This window comes from Oryzias latipes, chromosome 11 (assembly GCF_002234675.1).
Source record: "Oryzias latipes chromosome 11, ASM223467v1".
NCBI lineage: Eukaryota > Metazoa > Chordata > Actinopteri > Beloniformes > Adrianichthyidae > Oryzias > Oryzias latipes.
In genome coordinates, this window is record NC_019869.2 from 7,164,882 (window position 1) to 7,183,806 (window position 18,925).

General features: G+C 38.5%; 2 protein-coding genes across 3 annotated transcripts; both read left to right on the top strand.

The window, feature by feature from the left end:
* Positions 1–2,507: 2,507 nt before the first annotated feature.
* On the top strand, positions 2,508–8,878 carry LOC101168632 (zinc finger protein 706). The gene is made up of 3 exons (XM_004073800.4): positions 2,508–2,628; positions 6,029–6,164; positions 7,330–8,878. The coding sequence occupies exons 2-3, from the start codon at positions 6,030–6,032 to the stop codon at positions 7,423–7,425; spliced, it is 231 nt and encodes a 76-aa protein (XP_004073848.1). The 5' UTR covers positions 2,508–2,628; position 6,029; the 3' UTR covers positions 7,426–8,878.
* Positions 8,879–10,589: 1,711 nt separating this feature from the next.
* On the top strand, positions 10,590–18,925 carry LOC101168878 (14-3-3 protein beta/alpha-B). Of its 2 annotated transcripts, none has more exons than XM_004073801.3 (6): positions 10,590–10,717; positions 13,284–13,582; positions 14,990–15,113; positions 15,905–16,068; positions 17,120–17,215; positions 17,295–18,925. In XM_004073801.3, exons 2-6 carry the CDS (start codon positions 13,289–13,291, stop codon positions 17,361–17,363), a joined length of 747 nt encoding a protein of 248 aa, XP_004073849.1. In that variant the 5' UTR covers positions 10,590–10,717; positions 13,284–13,288; the 3' UTR covers positions 17,364–18,925. The 2 variants fall into 2 exon arrangements, with proteins under 2 accessions (XP_004073849.1, XP_011479072.1); XM_011480770.3 differs by having other exon boundaries at positions 13,287–13,582.

The window sequence follows — 18,925 nt, forward strand, 5'->3', positions numbered from 1 at the left end:
ACTTGTCTGCGTCTCCATCAACTGATAACAGGAGCCGACTTTCATTTACATAGTAGCTGAAAATAGTCAAATGCCAAGAGGTGATGAACAGCTCCACTGTTTCCACCTGTCAGCAAAAAAACCACAGCCACACTGATGGGAAGAGTTAAGCGTCTGACCCATGCTCTGCCTGTGCAGGTCACTGCTTATGGAGCTGAGGTTCAACACACAACAATGATCCCATGTGAAACACTCACAGCAAGAAAAACAATCAAACGTAGCATCGCAGGCATCATTGCTGCTGGGCGTCTCATAAAAAGTGTGTTCATTGGCTTTTGGTGTGGATTGCAACAGCTTTTCCTGCATATGTGAGATATTCCAGCAAACCACTTCTTTTTTGTGCCCCCTAGTGGCCTTATGATGGAAGTGACGGACCTCAGTTTTAACGACCCACTCCAAAGAAAATCGTCTTTTAAACAATAATTTTGAGTTGCAGGTTTATTATAAAAAAGATTTAGATAAAACATAAGATAAAAGATAAGACTCATGACTTTTTTTTTTTCACCTGAAACAAATACACAAAATAGTTCCTAAAATTGGGCACACAAAGATGAGATGAAACAACAGGGATCAGACATTTCTTTAAAGCCAAAACAGACATATGTGTGACATGTTAGTGTAATTTAGTCAATAACACCTAAAACGTAAACAAAAAAAGTAATTTACAGTAGTTTAAAGTTCCAAAATTCGTCATCCATATGATGACTTAGGTAAAAGTAAAAAGTTAATAAATATAGATGGTAAATATCTTTTTAAAATTTGTAATAAATGTGCATGCAGAAAATCTGATTTACCATTCAATTTTATAGGATCAGGTAGAAAGAAAAGATAAATATGTGCAAATTCTGGTTCAGCTATTCCAGAAAAAATGCTATTGAAGACATTACTTAATAAATGAAATAAAGTGATGTAAATTATGTTACAAGAACCGTAGATGATTTTGCAGTGCAGTGATTTTATGACATGCGTACTGCTTCAAAAGTTTCAAGGAGAAATAGTAAAGCAGGTCTTTTTATTAAGCTCCATGTAAGTGGGATAAGATTAAAATATAAGATTAAAAGTATGCTCGCCTTCTCTCAACTTTCCATATACGTTGATGCATTTGCCTTATTTATAGGATAATAATACAAAATAATAACACTAAATCAATCGTTAATGGTTCAAGTTTTTCAGGGTCAGGGTACCTTTTTCGGTTAATATGTTCAATGTTTATGTTGTTCAATGTTTAGGTTGACAGTGTTCAGTGTCAAAGCTTGTGTTGATGTTTTAAGTTTGTGTGTTTGACATAACCGAAATACAGTTTTTCTCAGTCGCTTTAGTACAATTCTCAGATCAGAATTGAAGTTTGCAAATACGTGTGTGCATTTCTCAAAACAATTTGTACAAACAGCAAAAAACTATGGATTTCTTGCAAAAGCCTGTAACTTGCTCAAAATCTTTAATTCATCTCTGAAAACTAAGTCTTTAGGTCATTGAACATGTCAGTGCCATCAGAATGTCAAGTCCTTGTGTCATTGTCTACGAACAAGACAGTTAAATGACTTAGTCATGTTGTCAATATAACTGTGTACTTTAGAGGGAGGTTCTGATGTAAACTATGGCTAAAGTTTGGATGACAATATTGTACAATGTAAGTTACACCTTTTTTGTTTGATTGCAAGAGACTGGTCAAGATTCACATTTACACTTTTATTGTTCATATTGTAATTTGTTGACAGACCATGTCATACCAACATAGAAAAAACCCACTGCAAACAGAGACAGACGAGATTGAGCAAATAGTTTTGGGAATTTCATTCTGATCTGAGAATAGTACCAAAGCGACTGAGAAAAACTGTAAATGTCTCTCTAACAAAAAAAAGAAAAGGTTTTTGTGCTATTTTTTAACGGTAGGTGGCAGAAATGCATGAAGAATTTTCCTTTAATGACAGTTTCATGTTCAGACAAAATTTGAACAAATTTCAGTGCAATGTATACAGAACTGTATCTAATAAGAACTTCTACAAACCTTTTCCTCAAACAAAAGATTGCTGATTGGTTTAGTTTGACTGATATTTGCTCAAACTATGCATTACTTAAATATCGCCACTAGAGGACACTGTTGTCTATATAGAGCGTGATGCATTGGTACTAGTTTTTGCCCAGGAATTTCTGGCACTGTAAAAAAAATGTAAACTAAACAAATATTTAAAAATGAAACATCTATTGTCAAACTGAAAATATTTGTTTTATTATTCCTATTCTATCTTTCCTACAGCTCTTAATGAGGAATTAAAATATAAAGTTATGCTAGTCATAGTTATATAAAGTTAGAAGTCATGTTCTAATTCAACGAATCCATTCATTAAGTAAGTTTACTGTTATAAGTCGACCCCATAAGTTGAACCTATAGTTGCTGTTTTGAACTGTATGAAAACAGAAACAACAAGGTTTAGATGCCTTGATAAATCTCGATTGGCTTTGTTACGTAATCTGAATTGCGTCCTCAAACGCAACACTGACGTTCACATGTCGGTGCGAAACCAGCAGCTGTCGCGTTTGCTTGTTGGTTTGTCCTTCAATTCAGACACGTACTCTTAACTTAGGAAGGTAAGCGCCTTTGTTTTGACTAACAAGTGGAATATTGTCACGTTTGGGGGATTTTGGTTTTTGTTAACCGAAGCTTCGAGTCCGTAAAGCTCCATGTGGTTTAGCCGCTAGCTAGCATGAGCTCGTTTTCCAGGTTACTAACTAGAATAGCAGCAACGTCCCGCTTTAATATCATCAAACTATAATTTTGTTTTAAAGAGAGTTTATCTAAAAATATATCTGTTGCTTTTTTGAGACGAGTTGACGTCAAATAAGATGGCCTAACTAAATTATAAACAGTTTGGTTACGTACTGCGTTAAGTACTTTTTTAAAAGGTTGCCAACAGCTGTAACAATATAATATGTCATTTTTATTCACAGTAACGTTAGTACAAATTACTTAACATTGTCTAAGTGTACTATGGAGTATCTATTTATGAAAGCTGTACGTTTATTTATGAAAGCTACTCACTCATCTCTATGTACCTGAACTCACCTGCACCTTGTGTTTACTTCAAGTGCTTTGAAATGTGTGGATTATAAGACTTTAAAAATGCTTTACCGACAGTAGGTAATGTATTAGCTCATTATAAATAATATCATAAACATCAACTTTATTATAAATGCCTCAAACGTTGCTGTTTTTAACAGATTTATTGCAGATTCGTTGTATTTTTTTCTTCAAAAGTAATAATTTATTTTACGGTATTTATGTTGCATTTCTTACAGGGACAGAAATGCACTAAAAGTAACTCAGATTCACGTGGAGGAGGTTAAATGGTTCAGCAATGATCATGAGTCATATTGTTTTGTTTTTGGTCAAATAAACGCACAGGAAGAGCAATTGGAGGACAAAACTAACCATTTAGTTAGTGCAAGTCTTTTATTTTGAAAGAATCTGAACATTTCACTGACAAAACCCAGCAGGAGCATTAAAGCTAAGATTTGTCTTTGTTATTGTTACTATTAACATTGATGTAAATTAGCTTTTGTTTTTTGCATGAATAAAAACTTTAAATATCTAAATATAATTTTAAATACCGGTATATGTTGTTTTTGCCACTTTGGATCTTCCTTTAATATAGGAATAGATTTTAAAAACATAAGAAAAAAAAACGTCTTTTTTTTTTTAGGATTGCTGTGGATGTTTTCTGTTGTGGGCCGTCATCCTCTCCTGTTCACCTGAACATATTTATGACCGAGTTTGTTTATCATCTTTAAAAAAAAAGTATGTAAATATATGGGCCCCTTTAAATGTTTAGCACTGGAGATGATCTAACATTGCAGTTCAGCATAAGAAAATGTAATTGAAAGACCCACTGCAATGAAAATTGAGTTTTTAACAGGTTCTTGTAGCATTTTTCTCATGATTAAGAACATGTATAAAGAAAATTAGGATTAAAATAGCATTTCTGATTATTTCCTTATTCCAATCATTGGGAGCAGAGAAGATAATGTCATTGGAAAAAGCTTGTAACTGTGACATAAAAGCTACTACAGTTTCATGTAGACGACTAAATCCATGTGCGTCTTCGTTTTTCCTCGTCTGATGTCTCCAATATTGCTCCCCATTTTTGTTTCACCCGTAATGTTAGGCTACGGGTGTGAGGAGCTGTAAGCTAGCAGGTGAGCATGTAAATAGATGGATGATGGGGAAAGGAGGCAGGCCTACTCTGCGTTAACAGTTCCACCCACGACTGCCAATGAACTCCTGCTGACGCAGGCTTTTTGATTTTGGCTAAAAATGTCATCATTGTAATTCACTGGAAACGCTTTGATAAGAGATCAATAGATGATCAGAGTGGGACTTTATTTGAATCTTTTTTAATATAACAGATCTTAGACGGAGAGATTTTGTCTTGTTTGTCGCTTAAAACATTCAGCAAAACCTCCGTGCCACCAAAGGTCAAGTTCCGGGTTAAAGTCTTTTTGGTATATTTGGTCTACGTCGTGGCTATAAATGAGCGGCTGTCGCCACAAAAGCTGCGTTCTGAAGTTTTGGAAGGCCCATCAGCTGAGAACTGACAAGCCTGCATACGTGACGCTGTGACATGCACTTAAAGTATGTCGCTTTACCTCCAGACCTATGAATGCAAACGCTGGAAAAGAAGTTTCAAGTAAAGAAAACTCACAAAGAACAGAATAATAAAAGTAAAGGTGTACTTTAGCCGGTTGCAGCTCTTTTTGTGACTGTAAGGTTGCACTGAGCTGCAGTTCCAGGTGTGTCTAAACCTTTTAACATTTTGAGGCCAAACTAAAACTTTTAAGAGAATGAAAGTGAAATGATTTGTTTCTTGATGGGAGGAGCTCAATGCTCAGATTCCCACGGTTCAACTTAATACACGTGGAAACAAGACGGAGCTTTTTCCCATGATGCAAGTTTACACAAGAAAGAACCTGCATGTCTGATGTCAGCCTTTTTTAGTAAGTGTCTGAGTGTCTTTTTGAAATTGCAACTAAACCTGAGTGAAAGAAAAAAAAATCTCTTAAGACTGTGGTTCCAACCGCCTGGGCAGCGGACCGGTACCGGTCCGTGGGACAGCTGGTACCGGCCTGCAGAGAAATAAAACTATAACCTACAACCAGTCTTTAGTCCTTAATTCTTGTTTTTTTTTTCCTGATTTGGATCGATGCGCCGCACCACGTAACAAATAGTCCGCATCGCGCCGCACCACCGCTGCAGTCAAGTTTCTGCGATATATATATGCTGATCGTCCCGATGGGTTGAATAAAGCATCAGTTCAGAGAGAAAGTTCACCTCTTACTGGTTGTTTTTGTCCAGATGATGAAGCAAAAGGTTGTTTTAAAGAAGCCGTCGCAGTGACACAAAACATTCAAGCTAAGTGACCGGAACTTCTTTTTTCACCGTGCTGTTATCACTGTGGTATATCACTTTTTATACCATGGTCCGGGTGAATACTCGATTCTGATTGGCTGCTGGGTGTACATTAAAAACCTGAACCGACCGACGCGACAGCGTGCGTTAAAAAGTAATAATGCACACTTCTTAAGCCATTAACCCGTACTTACTCATGATGTAGATGAACTTTATCTTCAAAAGTTACGGGAAAGTGGAAGGTCAAAATCTCGAAGGCCCGCTGCAGCCTCCGACAGGCTGTCCTGTAAAAATATGACATCAAACCTGTCCTGAGGGTGGAGACCACTGTCTCATGAGTCTTTGGCTTCAGTTTGCAAAGTTGTGGAGGCAGGAGAGTGCAGCTGAGGGGAGTTTGTACTCCACATATTTGGAAGAAGGAGCCGTTGGAACCTCCTGTATGCCTCGTGTCTAACAACACCAGCAGAAACCTCCCGTCCAAACTGTCACACTGTCCAGACGTTTGCGAGGTTCTGTGCTTATGTTTGGGATTGTTTATTTCTGGTCCGGCCTGTGCGCTCACGTCCCATCTCTGTGCTTTCTCAGCATGGCACGAGGACACCAGAAGATCCAGTCGCAGCAGAAGAACGCCAAAAAGCAGGCAGAGATGAAGAAGGCGAAGGGCCACGATCAGAAGACCGCCGCCAAAGCTGCCCTGGTGTTCACCTGCTCTGTCTGCAAGGCAAGTTTAAACCCCCCAACTCTGAGGGAAACCAAATCCTTTGAAGTCCCACTCCAACCTGATTGTTTGGTTTTGGAAAATTGTCGTCTTTTTAATTATGATTGTGCAGCCAAAATGAAAAAGCGTTGAGACATATTTTATGCCCAGCGGCAGTAGCTCATTAGAAATACGATTCTGGTTTGTGGGCGAGACTGTTGACAAAGCAACCCCCACCCCCCCCTCGTCGCTAAATGCTCTGTTTATGCGCGAGCTCACAGCCCCAAGCTACAGTTAGCGGCGCAAAACATTGGCGAGTAACTTTGGATCATCCCAGCCTGCTGCTGTTGGAGCAGAATCCCTTGGCTCGCCCCTTTTCAGTAACCGCATCATTATTCTGAGCTTTTTCAAACCTCCGCTTTCCTGATCCGACGCAATTTGAATGAAGAAACACTCAAGAACGCAGTTTTCATCATACATTCTTTTATATAGGTCCTCTTATTGTGAGAAAATGCTACAAAAACACCAAAAACGGGGCTTATGCTTATCTTTTTATCACGATGGAGGACATGTATAAAGAATATGAAACTCACTATTGCATTTCTGAGTATTCCTCAATTCAAAGCAACGATAAAAATCGCCTCTTTCAAATAAAATTGTCTCTTTTAAAGGAGATCTGATGTGTAGCATTGAAAATAGAGTTGTCGTGTCACAAGCTTCCTGCTCCGCTCCATTCTGATCATCCACTGTCAGACAAATGGACCCATGAACGTCTTTGGTTTCCTGGTCTTAGCTGGAATCTGATCAGAACTCAACGGCTGGATAGCTTCACAGCTTGGGGTGTGAGGGACTGTAAGCTAGCAGTAGGGATATAAACCGAGATCTTTAAGCAATGGGGAGGGAAAGTGGGGTTGCTCGGCGGCAACACTCGGAGGCAAATTTCTGATGAACTCCTGCCGCTCTGCAGAAACTACGTCGTAGAAAACTGCTCAGGTTTTGTGGTTTTGAGCTTTCATCATTGAAAGACCATTGGGAACGGTTTTCTAATAGATCAGTGGGACTTTAAGGAGTTATTTTTAGGATATGCACATTTTATTTATGCAATTCTAATGTCATTTTCGTCTTGTTTTTACTAAATTTGCAAGCTTTAAGTGCTCCTTCAGTCTATTTCTTGAACTTCTCTCTTCAGTCTCAGATGCCTGACCCCAAAACCTTCAAGCAGCACTTTGAGAGCAAGCACCCCAAAGCCCCCCTGCCCCCCGAGCTGGAGGGAGTGGAGGCATAAGCGGCTGTCCCCCGGAGGCTCCAAACCATGGAAGATTTCACAGAACCAGCCTGAGCCAGTTGCCTGTATTCACACATGCGAGGTTTCTCCTGCCTGTCGAGTCCTACCTGTATGTTCTGGTTATTGGATCCACGCAAACTCTGACCTGAGGCCACAGCAGAGCTGTTCTTTCAGCGACTCTGTGTTCATTTTTTCAATCAAACAGGTATTTGCTGCTAGGTCATGCATCTCTTACTGACTCATGCATGTTGAACTGAGCTAAGATTTATAGACAACATGCCAAAAGAGGTTTAAGGAAGGATTTTTGGGTTAGGAGATTTTTAACCTATGCAGCTTTTCGAGACGAAAGTGACCTCATTTCCTCTAAAAAAAAGTGCTTTAACAGTTATGTCTAAAGGAGGCAGTGGAACCTGTGCGCACTGTTGATCCTCTTTCTTGTTCAACTGCAATACGTCTGCTAGCTGATCCCTCCATCTGCATTGGCTCACCATAATGTGAAACTTTCAGCTGTTTCTAGGCTGCTCCACAATTGATGGTTTACAAAATAAATGTGATCATGCCAGCAGCATTTATGTGCTTGTGAAATGGAATGTATGCTCCGATGTAACATAAATTGTATCTTAATTTTGAATTGTTATATATATATAATCTCCTTTTTGAGATGTGTAATGTATTTGTAAATTATCATCCGAAGGTTCATGGGGGGAAAATATCAACTAACTGCAGTTTTCAATAAAAATACAGCTTAGACAAATTTCTTTAATCTGGCTTTAGAAATGCTCTTTGAGTCGCTCCGTCTGCTTTTTATCTTTGGAAAAGGTAATCAAACTCATCACTGAAAAGTTAATTGCTGCTTTGCACTCAGTCAAGAACCAAAATACAAAAATACCTTTTTTTTTTTAACAAGGATGTGAGAAAAATCAGGATAATTTTATTTGTATTTTATTAGATGACTGCAGAAAACGGCTTAAAGTCCCACTCCCCCTACTGTCGAGGCGTTCCCTGCGGTGTTTTAATTATCATCATGCCATTTTTAGGAAAAATAAAAGAGAAACCTTTTTTTTTTTCCTTCTTTCTAGGACATAGTTTCTGTAGAGCAGCAGTGGTTCATTAGAAATTCACCTTTGAGTTTTGGGAGCAACTCCGCCGCCCCTTCCCCTCCCCGTTGCTGAGAGATCGGAGCTCTTTTGTACGTCACAAATACGTTCTTTTTTTCAAACACCATTTTGTTATCTGTTCCTGATTCACAATGATTTGAATAAAGAAACACTCAGAAATGCACATTTAAGCTTAGTTTTCTTTATATCTCTGTCGTCATTAGAAAAAATCCTACGTTAAAAACACCCAAAAAACATTTTTTATTGGGGCGGGTTTTTGAATTAATAATCAAACTGGTGCCCATTCTGGAAATGAGCGAGGAAAAAATGCATGAATAAAAATCAGTCTAAAAACATATATTACTCTCCCCTTGCAGTTTGCTTGTTTTGTCATGAAAAAGTGGGCTTCGTCCAGTCTGTGGCTTTAAGAGTTTGAGTGAGTCATTGTTCCACCTACCTTCACACACATTCCATATCCTTCCTTCCCATCTGTACATTTGTGAATGAAAAACCTTCACGCTTACAAACCGTGGCCATTCACATGAGCTTTGTTTCAATTTAACCACTGGTCTCTATAGAAAAGAACAGCACTTAAGAAAAATGACAATAGTCTAAATCCAGGGCGATGAGTTTTCTCCCCAGCTATAGATCACCTAATTTGACATGCGAAGAAAAACTCTGTCATTCTCTTCACTAATCTAAAAGAACAAATCAAATTATTTTGTTTGTTTATTTTCAATCGTATAGGATGGCCACCATAGCAACACTATTGTACTCTTATCCCTGGATTTAACAAGGTAGAATTTATTTATTTGACTTGCAAAAATGTACAGTAAGGGGAAGAATTTCAACGTTTTTTTTTATTCTTGCTTGCATTTTAATATTCTATTCCTAGTATATTAAAGACTTAAATGAAGGCTTTAAATTCCATCATTTGGGAGAAAAAAGTCACTCATTGGTAGAGAGCTGCCGCTGTATTTTTAATGCACTGCTGCACCTGTTTTACACAGTCAGACATGTGTGACAGGGATTAAGATTAAAGAGCACAGCTGGATCAGGTTGTCTAATCCATTATGAATTAACTATTAAATCTTTTTGAGAAAAGCACTGTTATGACATTACCTTAGAAAAGAAGTAAAGTTTATTAGAGGAGTTTAAAGTCAATTAAAAAAAAACAGCTGCCCAACTTGCTAAGATTCACATCATTACTGATTGCTTAAAAAAATGTCTAAAGAAAAACTGGACAATGTTTTCTACATTTCATATCAGCTTTAAATAGGACAGGTAAACAATGTATTTATAATAACTTTAAATAGTTTTTACACCCGGTAAGACCTTCTATAAGCTTTAGGGTGCAGGTGTTTGCTTCTCATTCAGTGTCACATGGATTTTTGGAAATGTAATTTATAGGATAAGGCTATCTAAGGTGTAGGTAAATGTTTTATTGTGGGTTAAGTTACAATAAAAATCCTCAGGAGTCTTAATAACAACTTTTTCTATGTTAATGCTCATTCAATGTGCATCCGTTATGAAGCATAAATGAATAAATACAAGACTGAAAGCCAAATAATTGGGATTCAATGCCTTTTTTAAACTCAGTTGATTACAATATATATTTTTTAATACATATTTTTACTACACAATTTCATTAACATATTTTATGGATAAAATAAATAAAATATTTTATTTAAAAAAATTATATGCAAAATAAACTAACAGCGTTTGTTATTGTTTAATATATCAATAAAGTTGATTTCCCACAAGCCTTTGCAAATTTAAGAAAAAGGTCTTATATTTAGAGCTTTTCTTTACGTGGATAGGTTTTTTTGAGCACTTATAAATTAATTTTTTAAACAATGAACATGTAAATAGTTTAGATTAAGAACAAAATATATTCTGTATAAAGTACCATTTGCTACGATTTGTATTGGAAAACGAAAAAAAATTAAGCAGTAAAATAAAACTACTCTACAAGCTTGAAATTGTATAAAATATTAATAAACGCCTGCCACAAATTCGTTTTGTATTTTTTTCTTCCTAAATATGGTTGCCCTGGCAACTTGGTCCTGACGTCATCCGTCCTGGCGCGACCCTGCTGCTATGTCTTTGATTTGAGGGAAACCCCGTGGAAGAGCGGGAGAGATCGTCAGCTGTGCGGCCGGGAATCAGGAGCGACATCGTTCATCATCTCTCAGGTTCGTCCGTGTTCTATTGCGGTTTTGGGGAGTTGCTGTATCTAACAAAAACGGTTGTTGAAACGCTCGGCGTCCCATCGAAGTGCCCTCAGTGACGCAGAAATGGCTGCTTTGTTTGTTAGAGTGTAGGTGGAAATCATTGATGCTCCGGCGCTGCTCAGTCATTGTTCTGCGCCTGAATGGAAGTGGAACTTAACAGCACGTTAAACCTCGTCTAACCATGGATTTAAGCATCCGCTTCTAGAGTTGTTTAAGCGTTTTTGTTTATAAAGTCCCCCTAAATGAATGGTTGTATATTGTAAAGCCAGCAGCTCCGGCTAATCTTCCGGAAAACGAAAAGGGCGTTCACTGTAGACCCAAGACGGACAGAACCATTCCATCCTCGCGCGGCTTTCAGAGACGAATCCTCGTTTTTTCCCTCCTCTCTGTATTGTTAAGTTGTTTCTAATGAAAACGGGGATGATACTGCGTCTTATCCATCGAGATAAGCTGTTTAAGCGGTTTATAATATGGCCGGATATTATACTAGCTCAGGGGGCAGGTGTGTATGTGACATGAAACTGGGTGGCCGACATTCCTCAGAAAGGCGCAGGTGCCTGCTGGGAAATCTGAGCGTCTCTCAAATGAATCATGTGCAGCTGATTTTACCATTCCGACTGGAAACATGGGTAAGAAACCTACTACTCTGAGGATTTGTCATTGTACAATTTGTCCTAATGTTGAAATATTCAGGTAAACTATCTTGAAGTAGGACGGTTTGGTAAAACGTATTGTTTTCCAGTAAAGGTCGCATAAATTACTATACGTACGTCGCTAGAATCGATCATTAAGAGTAGTTGATGAACGTATTAATCAAAATCAATAAATCAATTTTTTTCATTAAGTAGAATCATGATGATACAACAGCATGTTGTATATCTGTGCTCAATTTTTTATTTTATTTCTGGCAACTGTACTCTAAATATTTAAATAGGTTAAATTTGTTAGAGTTCATAGTTCTCTGATCTAAGAATTAAGTGTTCTTTTTTTAGCATTATTGTTTTTCCCTCTTAGTGATATATTTAAAAAAAAAGCTTTTCTGATTGAAATCATTTTTTTGGCGTTTTTCATATGTTCTTGCTGCATTTTTCTCATGGTGGAGGACATAGAAAGAAAATGAAGTTTGGAACAGCATTTCTTTTTTTCTTTCTTAACTTGTCCTGTCCAACAGCTGGGCAGACAGATGAGAGCTGAAGGCCTCTTGTGTTGGACATATTTTACTTTAACAACAGGGGTTATGAATCTTCTGACAAACCAGAGGTATGTCTGAATAAACCCCTTTTGTAATCGAGGCCAAACTTTATTCATCTTTATCATATTTGAAAATCTTTTGTGTTGGACCGGACGGAAAAGGAAATTGAAATGGCATTTCTAAGCATTTCTTCATTCAAATAGTTGTGAATCAGGAGCAGATGCAAAAATGCTTTGGAAAACGTTACTACGGCAAGCCACTAGCTTCCTGCTCTGCTCCATTCTGATGCATCCACTTGCAGTTGACTGGATCCATGAACGTCTTTGTTTTCCTCGTCTGAGCTGGATCAAAACTGTAGGGCTGCACAGCTCCAACATTGCTCGCTTTTTTGTTGCTCAGCTAATGTGAGGTTGGGGTTGTGAGGGGCTGTAAGCTAACGGGAGTGCACATGACTGGATGGCTAATAGAACGGGGGGTGGGCTTACTCCATGCAATCAGTTCCACCCAAAACTCAGAGGTTTAGATGGGATTTTCTAATGTCGCTCAGCAGAAACTCTGTCTTTATTTTTATTTTTTACCTAAAAACAGCAGAATCATAATTAAGACCACTGGGGAACACTTTTACAGTGGATCAAAAGATGATTGAAGTGGGTCTTTGACAAAGTGTGATATAGAGTAAGTAGTTATAATTTCCAAATATGGCATATTATGAACTGACACAATTAGAGCTCGGGTTGTTTGGTTTGAGCCCTAATTTAAATGTGGAATTGGGATTGTTTTCCCTTGTGGAATAAGGATAATTATTGCAGCTAAACTGTTTTAAATCAGGTGCTGTTATATAACTGCTGCAGAACTGACCTAAATTTGACATGAAAGGTTCCCTCATCTTCATCCATAACCTGCAGAAATAGAAAATTACAGATGAATAGAATTTTTCAGGATGGTTGCATTTTTTTTTTTATCCACGAAAAGTTTGCTGGAATTTTGTTTTCATATTTCTGCATATCTTTAGATCTGAAGAGCTCAAAAGAATGATGAGCATCTAAACTGTTTTTTTGTTCTTTTAATGGTGTAGTTTGTAAGTCTCTGTATTAAGATGGTTTTTGATTTTCTTGTATGATTATACTCACCCCTACAAAAAGGTTGGGTGTTCCAGGGTGGGGCAGGTGGTGTGAGCCATGTAACACTGCTTGCAGCTTTGCCTTTAGTTTTATTTTGGTTTAATGCTCAGCTCTGCAAAATATGTATTTATTCCATTAATTGAGCAGTAGTGTGAAAAATGACTAAACACTGTTTTCTTCCCGTTCCTTCTCCCTCCGTTTTGTGTCAACAAAGAAGCCATGGCAGAGAAGGAAGAGCTCGTGCAAAAGGCCAAACTGGCCGAGCAAGCTGAGCGTTACGACGACATGGCCGCCGCCATGAAGGCCGTCACCGAGAAGAGCTCGGAGCTCAACAACGAGGAGCGCAACCTCCTCTCGGTTGCTTACAAGAACGTGGTGGGGGCTCGCAGGTCCTCGTGGAGGGTGGTGTCCAGCATGGAGCAGAAGTCTGACGACAGCTCAAAGGCGGCGCTGGCCAAGGATTACAGGGAGAAGATTGAGACCGAGCTGAACGACATCTGCAAGGACGTTCTGGTGAGGAGTTACGGGAGGGTAATGTGACTTTTACAAGAGAAACATGCTCGTCATGTTGTTTGAATCCGTTCTCAATAAGTCATCTGGGCGCTTTGTGCTGAGAAAAGGAAAACATGCGAAATCTAAAAGGGATTTTCTTCTTTTTTTTTTTTTTATACCAATCATTCCAAATCAGGGTGAATTACTTAATATTTTCTTATAAAATAAAAAAAGGATGCTGGGATAGGCTCCAGCAGCCCCGTGACCCCGAAAGGGAAGAAGATGAAGAAGAAAGGATGCAACAAATCTTTGGTACCATCTCCTGTAGCTCACCTCCAGTAGCAAGATCCCCAAAAAACTGGCAGTCTAACCAAACTCAGAGGGGCTGACCTGCATCCAGGCTGCAAGGGAAAAAAGCATTTACTTTCAAGAAGTGCTACCACAAAAGCAGGAAATATTCACTTTTAAACGGTTTCAGACACTTTTTCCAGTATGAGCCACACATTTGTGTGGATGTGTTCACTGTCAATAAAGTTAGATTTGTATCAGGAATGGAATTTTAGTATAAAAGTTTTAAAAATATGAATTTGCAATCTTTAATTAGTTATTAATGTACCAAACCCCAAAGATGCTTTTGGGTGGGCAGCCAATAGTGACCCCTACTGGTGGTATGTACCAAGATGAGATGAGTTACTCAGTTTAGGATTATGGGAGTATTGACACCATGGTATGGAAAAATAGATGATCTATATAGATATAGATAAGTGCATGTGTCACTTCTAGATCTTTGGTGAGTAACTGCAATGTTTCATTCTGAAACGCCCCCCAGTGCATATTGAACTGCTCCATTAGTCACATGACCAGTGTGTGTCACCTTTATCAACACCACAGAAGAGGATTTTAGAAAGGGTTTGTATTTTGCACGTTAAATTTGTTACCTGGACAGTTTTGATGGTGTTTGTTTTTAGAATAAGTCCTAGAAAAAATGAATCCACCAATCAGAAATTACCGGTAATTTAATATCTTATGCAAAAAGTCATCTGTACGTTATCTTAAGTGTGGTTATCGCCCATCACTATAAAACAGCCTGGTTTTACTTTCTGTAACTTTTTCTCTACTTTTGATCGTTTTCTGTGATTTTTGGAAAAACCTTAAATAATCAAAAGAGTGAATCTACTGCAGTGATTCTACTTTATCTTTGCCATTGGTTGGAGATCACCAAAAAGGATTATTTCCTAACATCTATTGAGATGCAGATTATTTCTATCTATACACACTTTCTGGGAGCAGCAAGGTTTTGAACCTGCATAGAAAAACCTTTCTGTAAAAAATAATTCTAATTCTTAGTAAGTTATTAAATCAAATCAAATGAGTGTAGACTCATTTCTGCATTTGAGTTGATAACATTTCCATTCCTCTTACTTCCAGGATCTTCTTGACAAGTATCTGATCCCCAACACCACATCTCCTGACAGCAAAGTCTTCTACCTGAAGATGAAGGGGGATTACTATCGCTACCTCGCTGAGGTGGCCACAGGGAATAACAAGGACTGTAAGTGCTGCCTTTATTTTATTATATCTCTATGCATCTGATTTGCACTGACAAGAAGTTTTATCCTGAAAATAATTGAGGTTATTTGGGCAGTAGTGTGTGTTTTCAGAGCTTCTGATTGTAGAAGTTCTCATGCAGTAGAAAGACCACCTGACTTATCATAGGAGTTTGTGGCCAGAGCTCTGACATCTGCTTCATCCTTGACCTACATCAGCCAGCTATTGAGGCAGGCAGGAGCTGCTGCTGAGTTGTCATGGTAACAGAAGATAAAGGCAGGGCGTGAGCTGCTGTTTGTTGCCTGGAGACATTTCTGACTGTTCTTGGTTGGCTGACTAATTTCCAGTGACGGGCAGATTTATGTTTTTCTGTAGCAGCATAATAAAAAAATAAAAATAAAAGAAGTGTGAATATAATTGTATGGAGCCCTTTCACAATAAAGCTGCAAATGTTTTGATAAATAAGATATTTTTTTATCAGAATAAAGGTCATTTCAAGATGCAGATGGTTTTTCTGGAGAAACTTCTTGGTGAGACATGTGATATGGATTTTATTATAGTTTTTGTATCAGTGGAATATTTCAGATGCAATTCTGTAGAAGAAAACACAAGTTTAGATATTTGTGTTCAGTTCATGAAAACTCTCCCTTCAAGTTGTGCATTTCTCTTTGCTGATATGCAAGCAAACACAAAATACACTGAAATTCCTTCAGAGTCGTTCTGGCTGAAGGACTAATTGTGTTTACATTTCTCTGTTTAGCTCTGTGTTCTCACTGTCCGTTCTCTTTTGTGAAGCTATTATTGGGAACTCTGAGGACGCCTACCAGAAGGCGTTGGACATAAGCACTGCAGAAATGCCGCCCACACATCCCATCCGCCTGGGCCTTGCTCTGAACTTCTCCGTCTTTTACTATGAGATCGTCAACTCTCCAGAAAAGGCCTGTCAGCTGGCCAAATCGGTACGAACCTTTTCCTGCTCATCAGTATTGTTTTTGGTTTTTTTGGTCCAATGTGACTCCCCTAAAATAAAGCAGTGATCCTAGTGTTGACAGTAATGTTGGGTGAGGGGTGTTGTGGGTAGGGATGCCGTGCCCGGCCCTGGAGGCTTTGTCAAACGTTTCAAGAGTTTGACGTTAGACCGTTTACTTTAATTGAAGCATCTGATTGGTCAGTTTATACCTTGAATAGTTTGCATTACAGAAAAAACATATCATGGAAAAAAGTGAGGATTAGCAAGAACATGTTTTAAAAAGTATCAGAGCAAGAATGTTTATTCTGACAAACGTAACGTCAGCTGTTTATTTCTCTATTGACGTCTATGGGCGTTTGGCTTCTTAGACCAAGTGGGCACTTCCTGTTTGGGAGGAGAGGGGTCACTCTGTCCAGTTCTCGTATACAGTCAATTTTTTTAATTCTCCGGCTAGCTTACAGCCCCCCACAACCCCAAGCTGGTGCAAAAAAACAAAACAAAAAGCCGAGCCGTACAGTTTTGATCCAGATTCCAGCTGAGACGAGGAAGAACAAAGACGAACATGGATGAAGTCGTCAGATGCATCAGAATGGAGCTTGTGGGTCATCCGTAGTGTTTTCAGACGAAAGCAAGCTCTTTTAATCCGTATTTCTTGTCTGCTTCTGATTCACAACGATTTAAACAAAGATTCAGAAAAGCTATTTAAGCCTAATTTTCCTTACATTTGTCTTCCATCGTGAGTAAAATGCCACAAGAACAAGTTAAAAACAGTTTTAATCGGAGTGAGTCATTGAAACTTAAGCTAGTTTCATGCTGCTTTGCACAGACTTGTGGTCCAACCAACATTTTGCTCAACATATGCTGTGAAATCTGCTTTGTAGCATGGATGAAAAAGCTGTGCAGTGAAACATCTGCAGCCTTTTTGTGTGGTCATTTAGATTAAAAAATAAATTATACTTGGATTTTCTGCTGCAAATAAATAAAGGGTTTCAGTTATTGTGGAGTTGGTGGTTAAATTCTCTTTGACTTTTGTCTGCCAGGCTTTTGACGAGGCCATCTCCAAGCTCGACTCGCTCAACAACGACTCCTACAAAGACAGCACCCTGATCATGCAGCTGCTGCGTGACAACCTGACAGTGAGTGTCCGGCCGTGACGGCCGCCGCTGCACAGATTTCCTCCTCTGAACGCGTGCGATGTGCTGTGCTTCCTTGCAGCTATGGATGTCGGACACCCAGGGAGAGGGCGAAGGAGATGAAACCGAAGTCGCAGCTGAGAAGAACTGAACTCAAATTGGAAAGAAAGAAAAGCTGTTTTTGTTTTTTTACCTCTCACCAGCCTAAGTTGTGTGTGTGTGTGTGTGGGTGTGGGTGTGGCTGCGTGTGCACATGCATTCAGAGACATGTATGTCTACACTCTGCTCACAATGTGTATGTGCAGAAACATTAGTGTGCGTGTGTGTGTGTTTGGTAGTTGTACGGCCACTTACAGGGAGAAAAAGTGAGACGTTTTCTGTTTACCATGACTCATCAGTTCATATTTTCTCTACAAGAGATCGATTTCTTCGATCCGAACCCCCCCCGGCTCTTCAGTACAGAAAGCTGCTTATAATCCTGGCCAAACTCGATATTTAATGAAAATTGAAAGTAATTGTAGTTTTATTGGAATTTGAATCCCTTCATTAAAAAAAAGCCCTTTTGACTGAATTTAACCTGCGATAGAAGCAATACTCTGTCACTAGCAGCTTGATCTTTACATTTGAAGCCATCCTCCCCTTCCGTGTCCAGTGTAGCAGGTCTTGTGGACGGTACACCTGATCCAGTGGTTTTGAGTGCGTTCAGCCATAGAAATGTTGTGTGAAAGGCTGCTTTGGTTGATTTGTTGAGAGGATTATTATTCCACCGTGAAATAAGAACCTTTTTTGCAGTTTTGCGTACCACTGCGACAGCCGGAGACGAAGCGAACAACTTGACAAAAGGCTCAATACTGTAACTTTTTTTTGTGTGTGGATATTTTCTCTTTTCAGCAGTGCAGACGATACTTTTCACCATGTGCTTTTGTGGCTTTCTACTCTTTTTCTATTTCAGATGTTTTTGTAATATTTTTTTGTGCCCTGTTTGACTCCTCAAAGTGGATGAGATTCTCAATCGTCTGGTGTGAGGGTTGGCAGTCTGTGATGGGATGTAACTTTACCCACTCAGCTTATTTACAATAACGTATTGAGAGGAGGTGGTGGAACACAGTGCTGAATATAAACTGATTGTAAAGTATCATGGTAGAAAGCTACACAAAAGCCATTTAGTAGTCACAACTTTGTGCCAGTTTCTTCTGAAATACAGTTTTGTTCCTTTTTTAAAGATTCAGGATTTGCAAGTTACACTGAGTGCGTAATTTTACCATGTGGTTGCATCTAAATGGAATTAAATGATAAAAATTGAGTGTGCTGTGCTCTTTCTTTAACTCTACATTTAATGCATCCTGTTTGTGGACAATGTGGTTAAAAAATTTTATTGAATTAAAATATTTGAGGTTGTTTAAAATATATTAAAAAACAATCCATTGTGAAAATTTGATAACAGTGTAAAAAACTTCTTTTTTTTTTTTAAGGTGCACCGTTTTCATTCAAAGTGCTGCCCTCTACAGGTGATGGGTGTTTTTGCAGGGAGTCATGTAGTTTGAAGAGATGTTTTTTTACTTCTGACTTTGGCTCAGCCTCATGCTTGTAATCCAAGCATTCACAGTAAAGATCAACATCCTAACCCTGAATGGGAAGTAAGCCTCCATATAAGCATTTGTGTACCATAAGCTTTCAGTGTGGTCTGAATAATAAAAGTCATCTTCCTCTTTA

What these genes read in the sequence shown, in the direction of transcription:
- LOC101168632 (XM_004073800.4), top strand. Translation starts at nt 6,030, where the DNA reads ATGGCACGAGGACACCAGAAGATCCAGTCGCAGCAGAAGAACGCCAAA. An exon ending in TCACCTGCTCTGTCTGCAAG is followed by an intron (nt 6,165 to 7,329) that starts GCAAGTTTAAAC and finishes TTCTCTCTTCAG; the next exon opens with TCTCAGATGCCTGACCCCAA.
- LOC101168878 (XM_004073801.3), top strand. Translation starts at nt 13,289, where the DNA reads ATGGCAGAGAAGGAAGAGCTCGTGCAAAAGGCCAAACTGGCCGAGCAA. An exon ending in ACATCTGCAAGGACGTTCTG is followed by an intron (nt 13,583 to 14,989) that starts GTGAGGAGTTAC and finishes TCTTACTTCCAG; the next exon opens with GATCTTCTTGACAAGTATCT. An exon ending in CCTGTCAGCTGGCCAAATCG is followed by an intron (nt 16,069 to 17,119) that starts GTACGAACCTTT and finishes TTTGTCTGCCAG; the next exon opens with GCTTTTGACGAGGCCATCTC.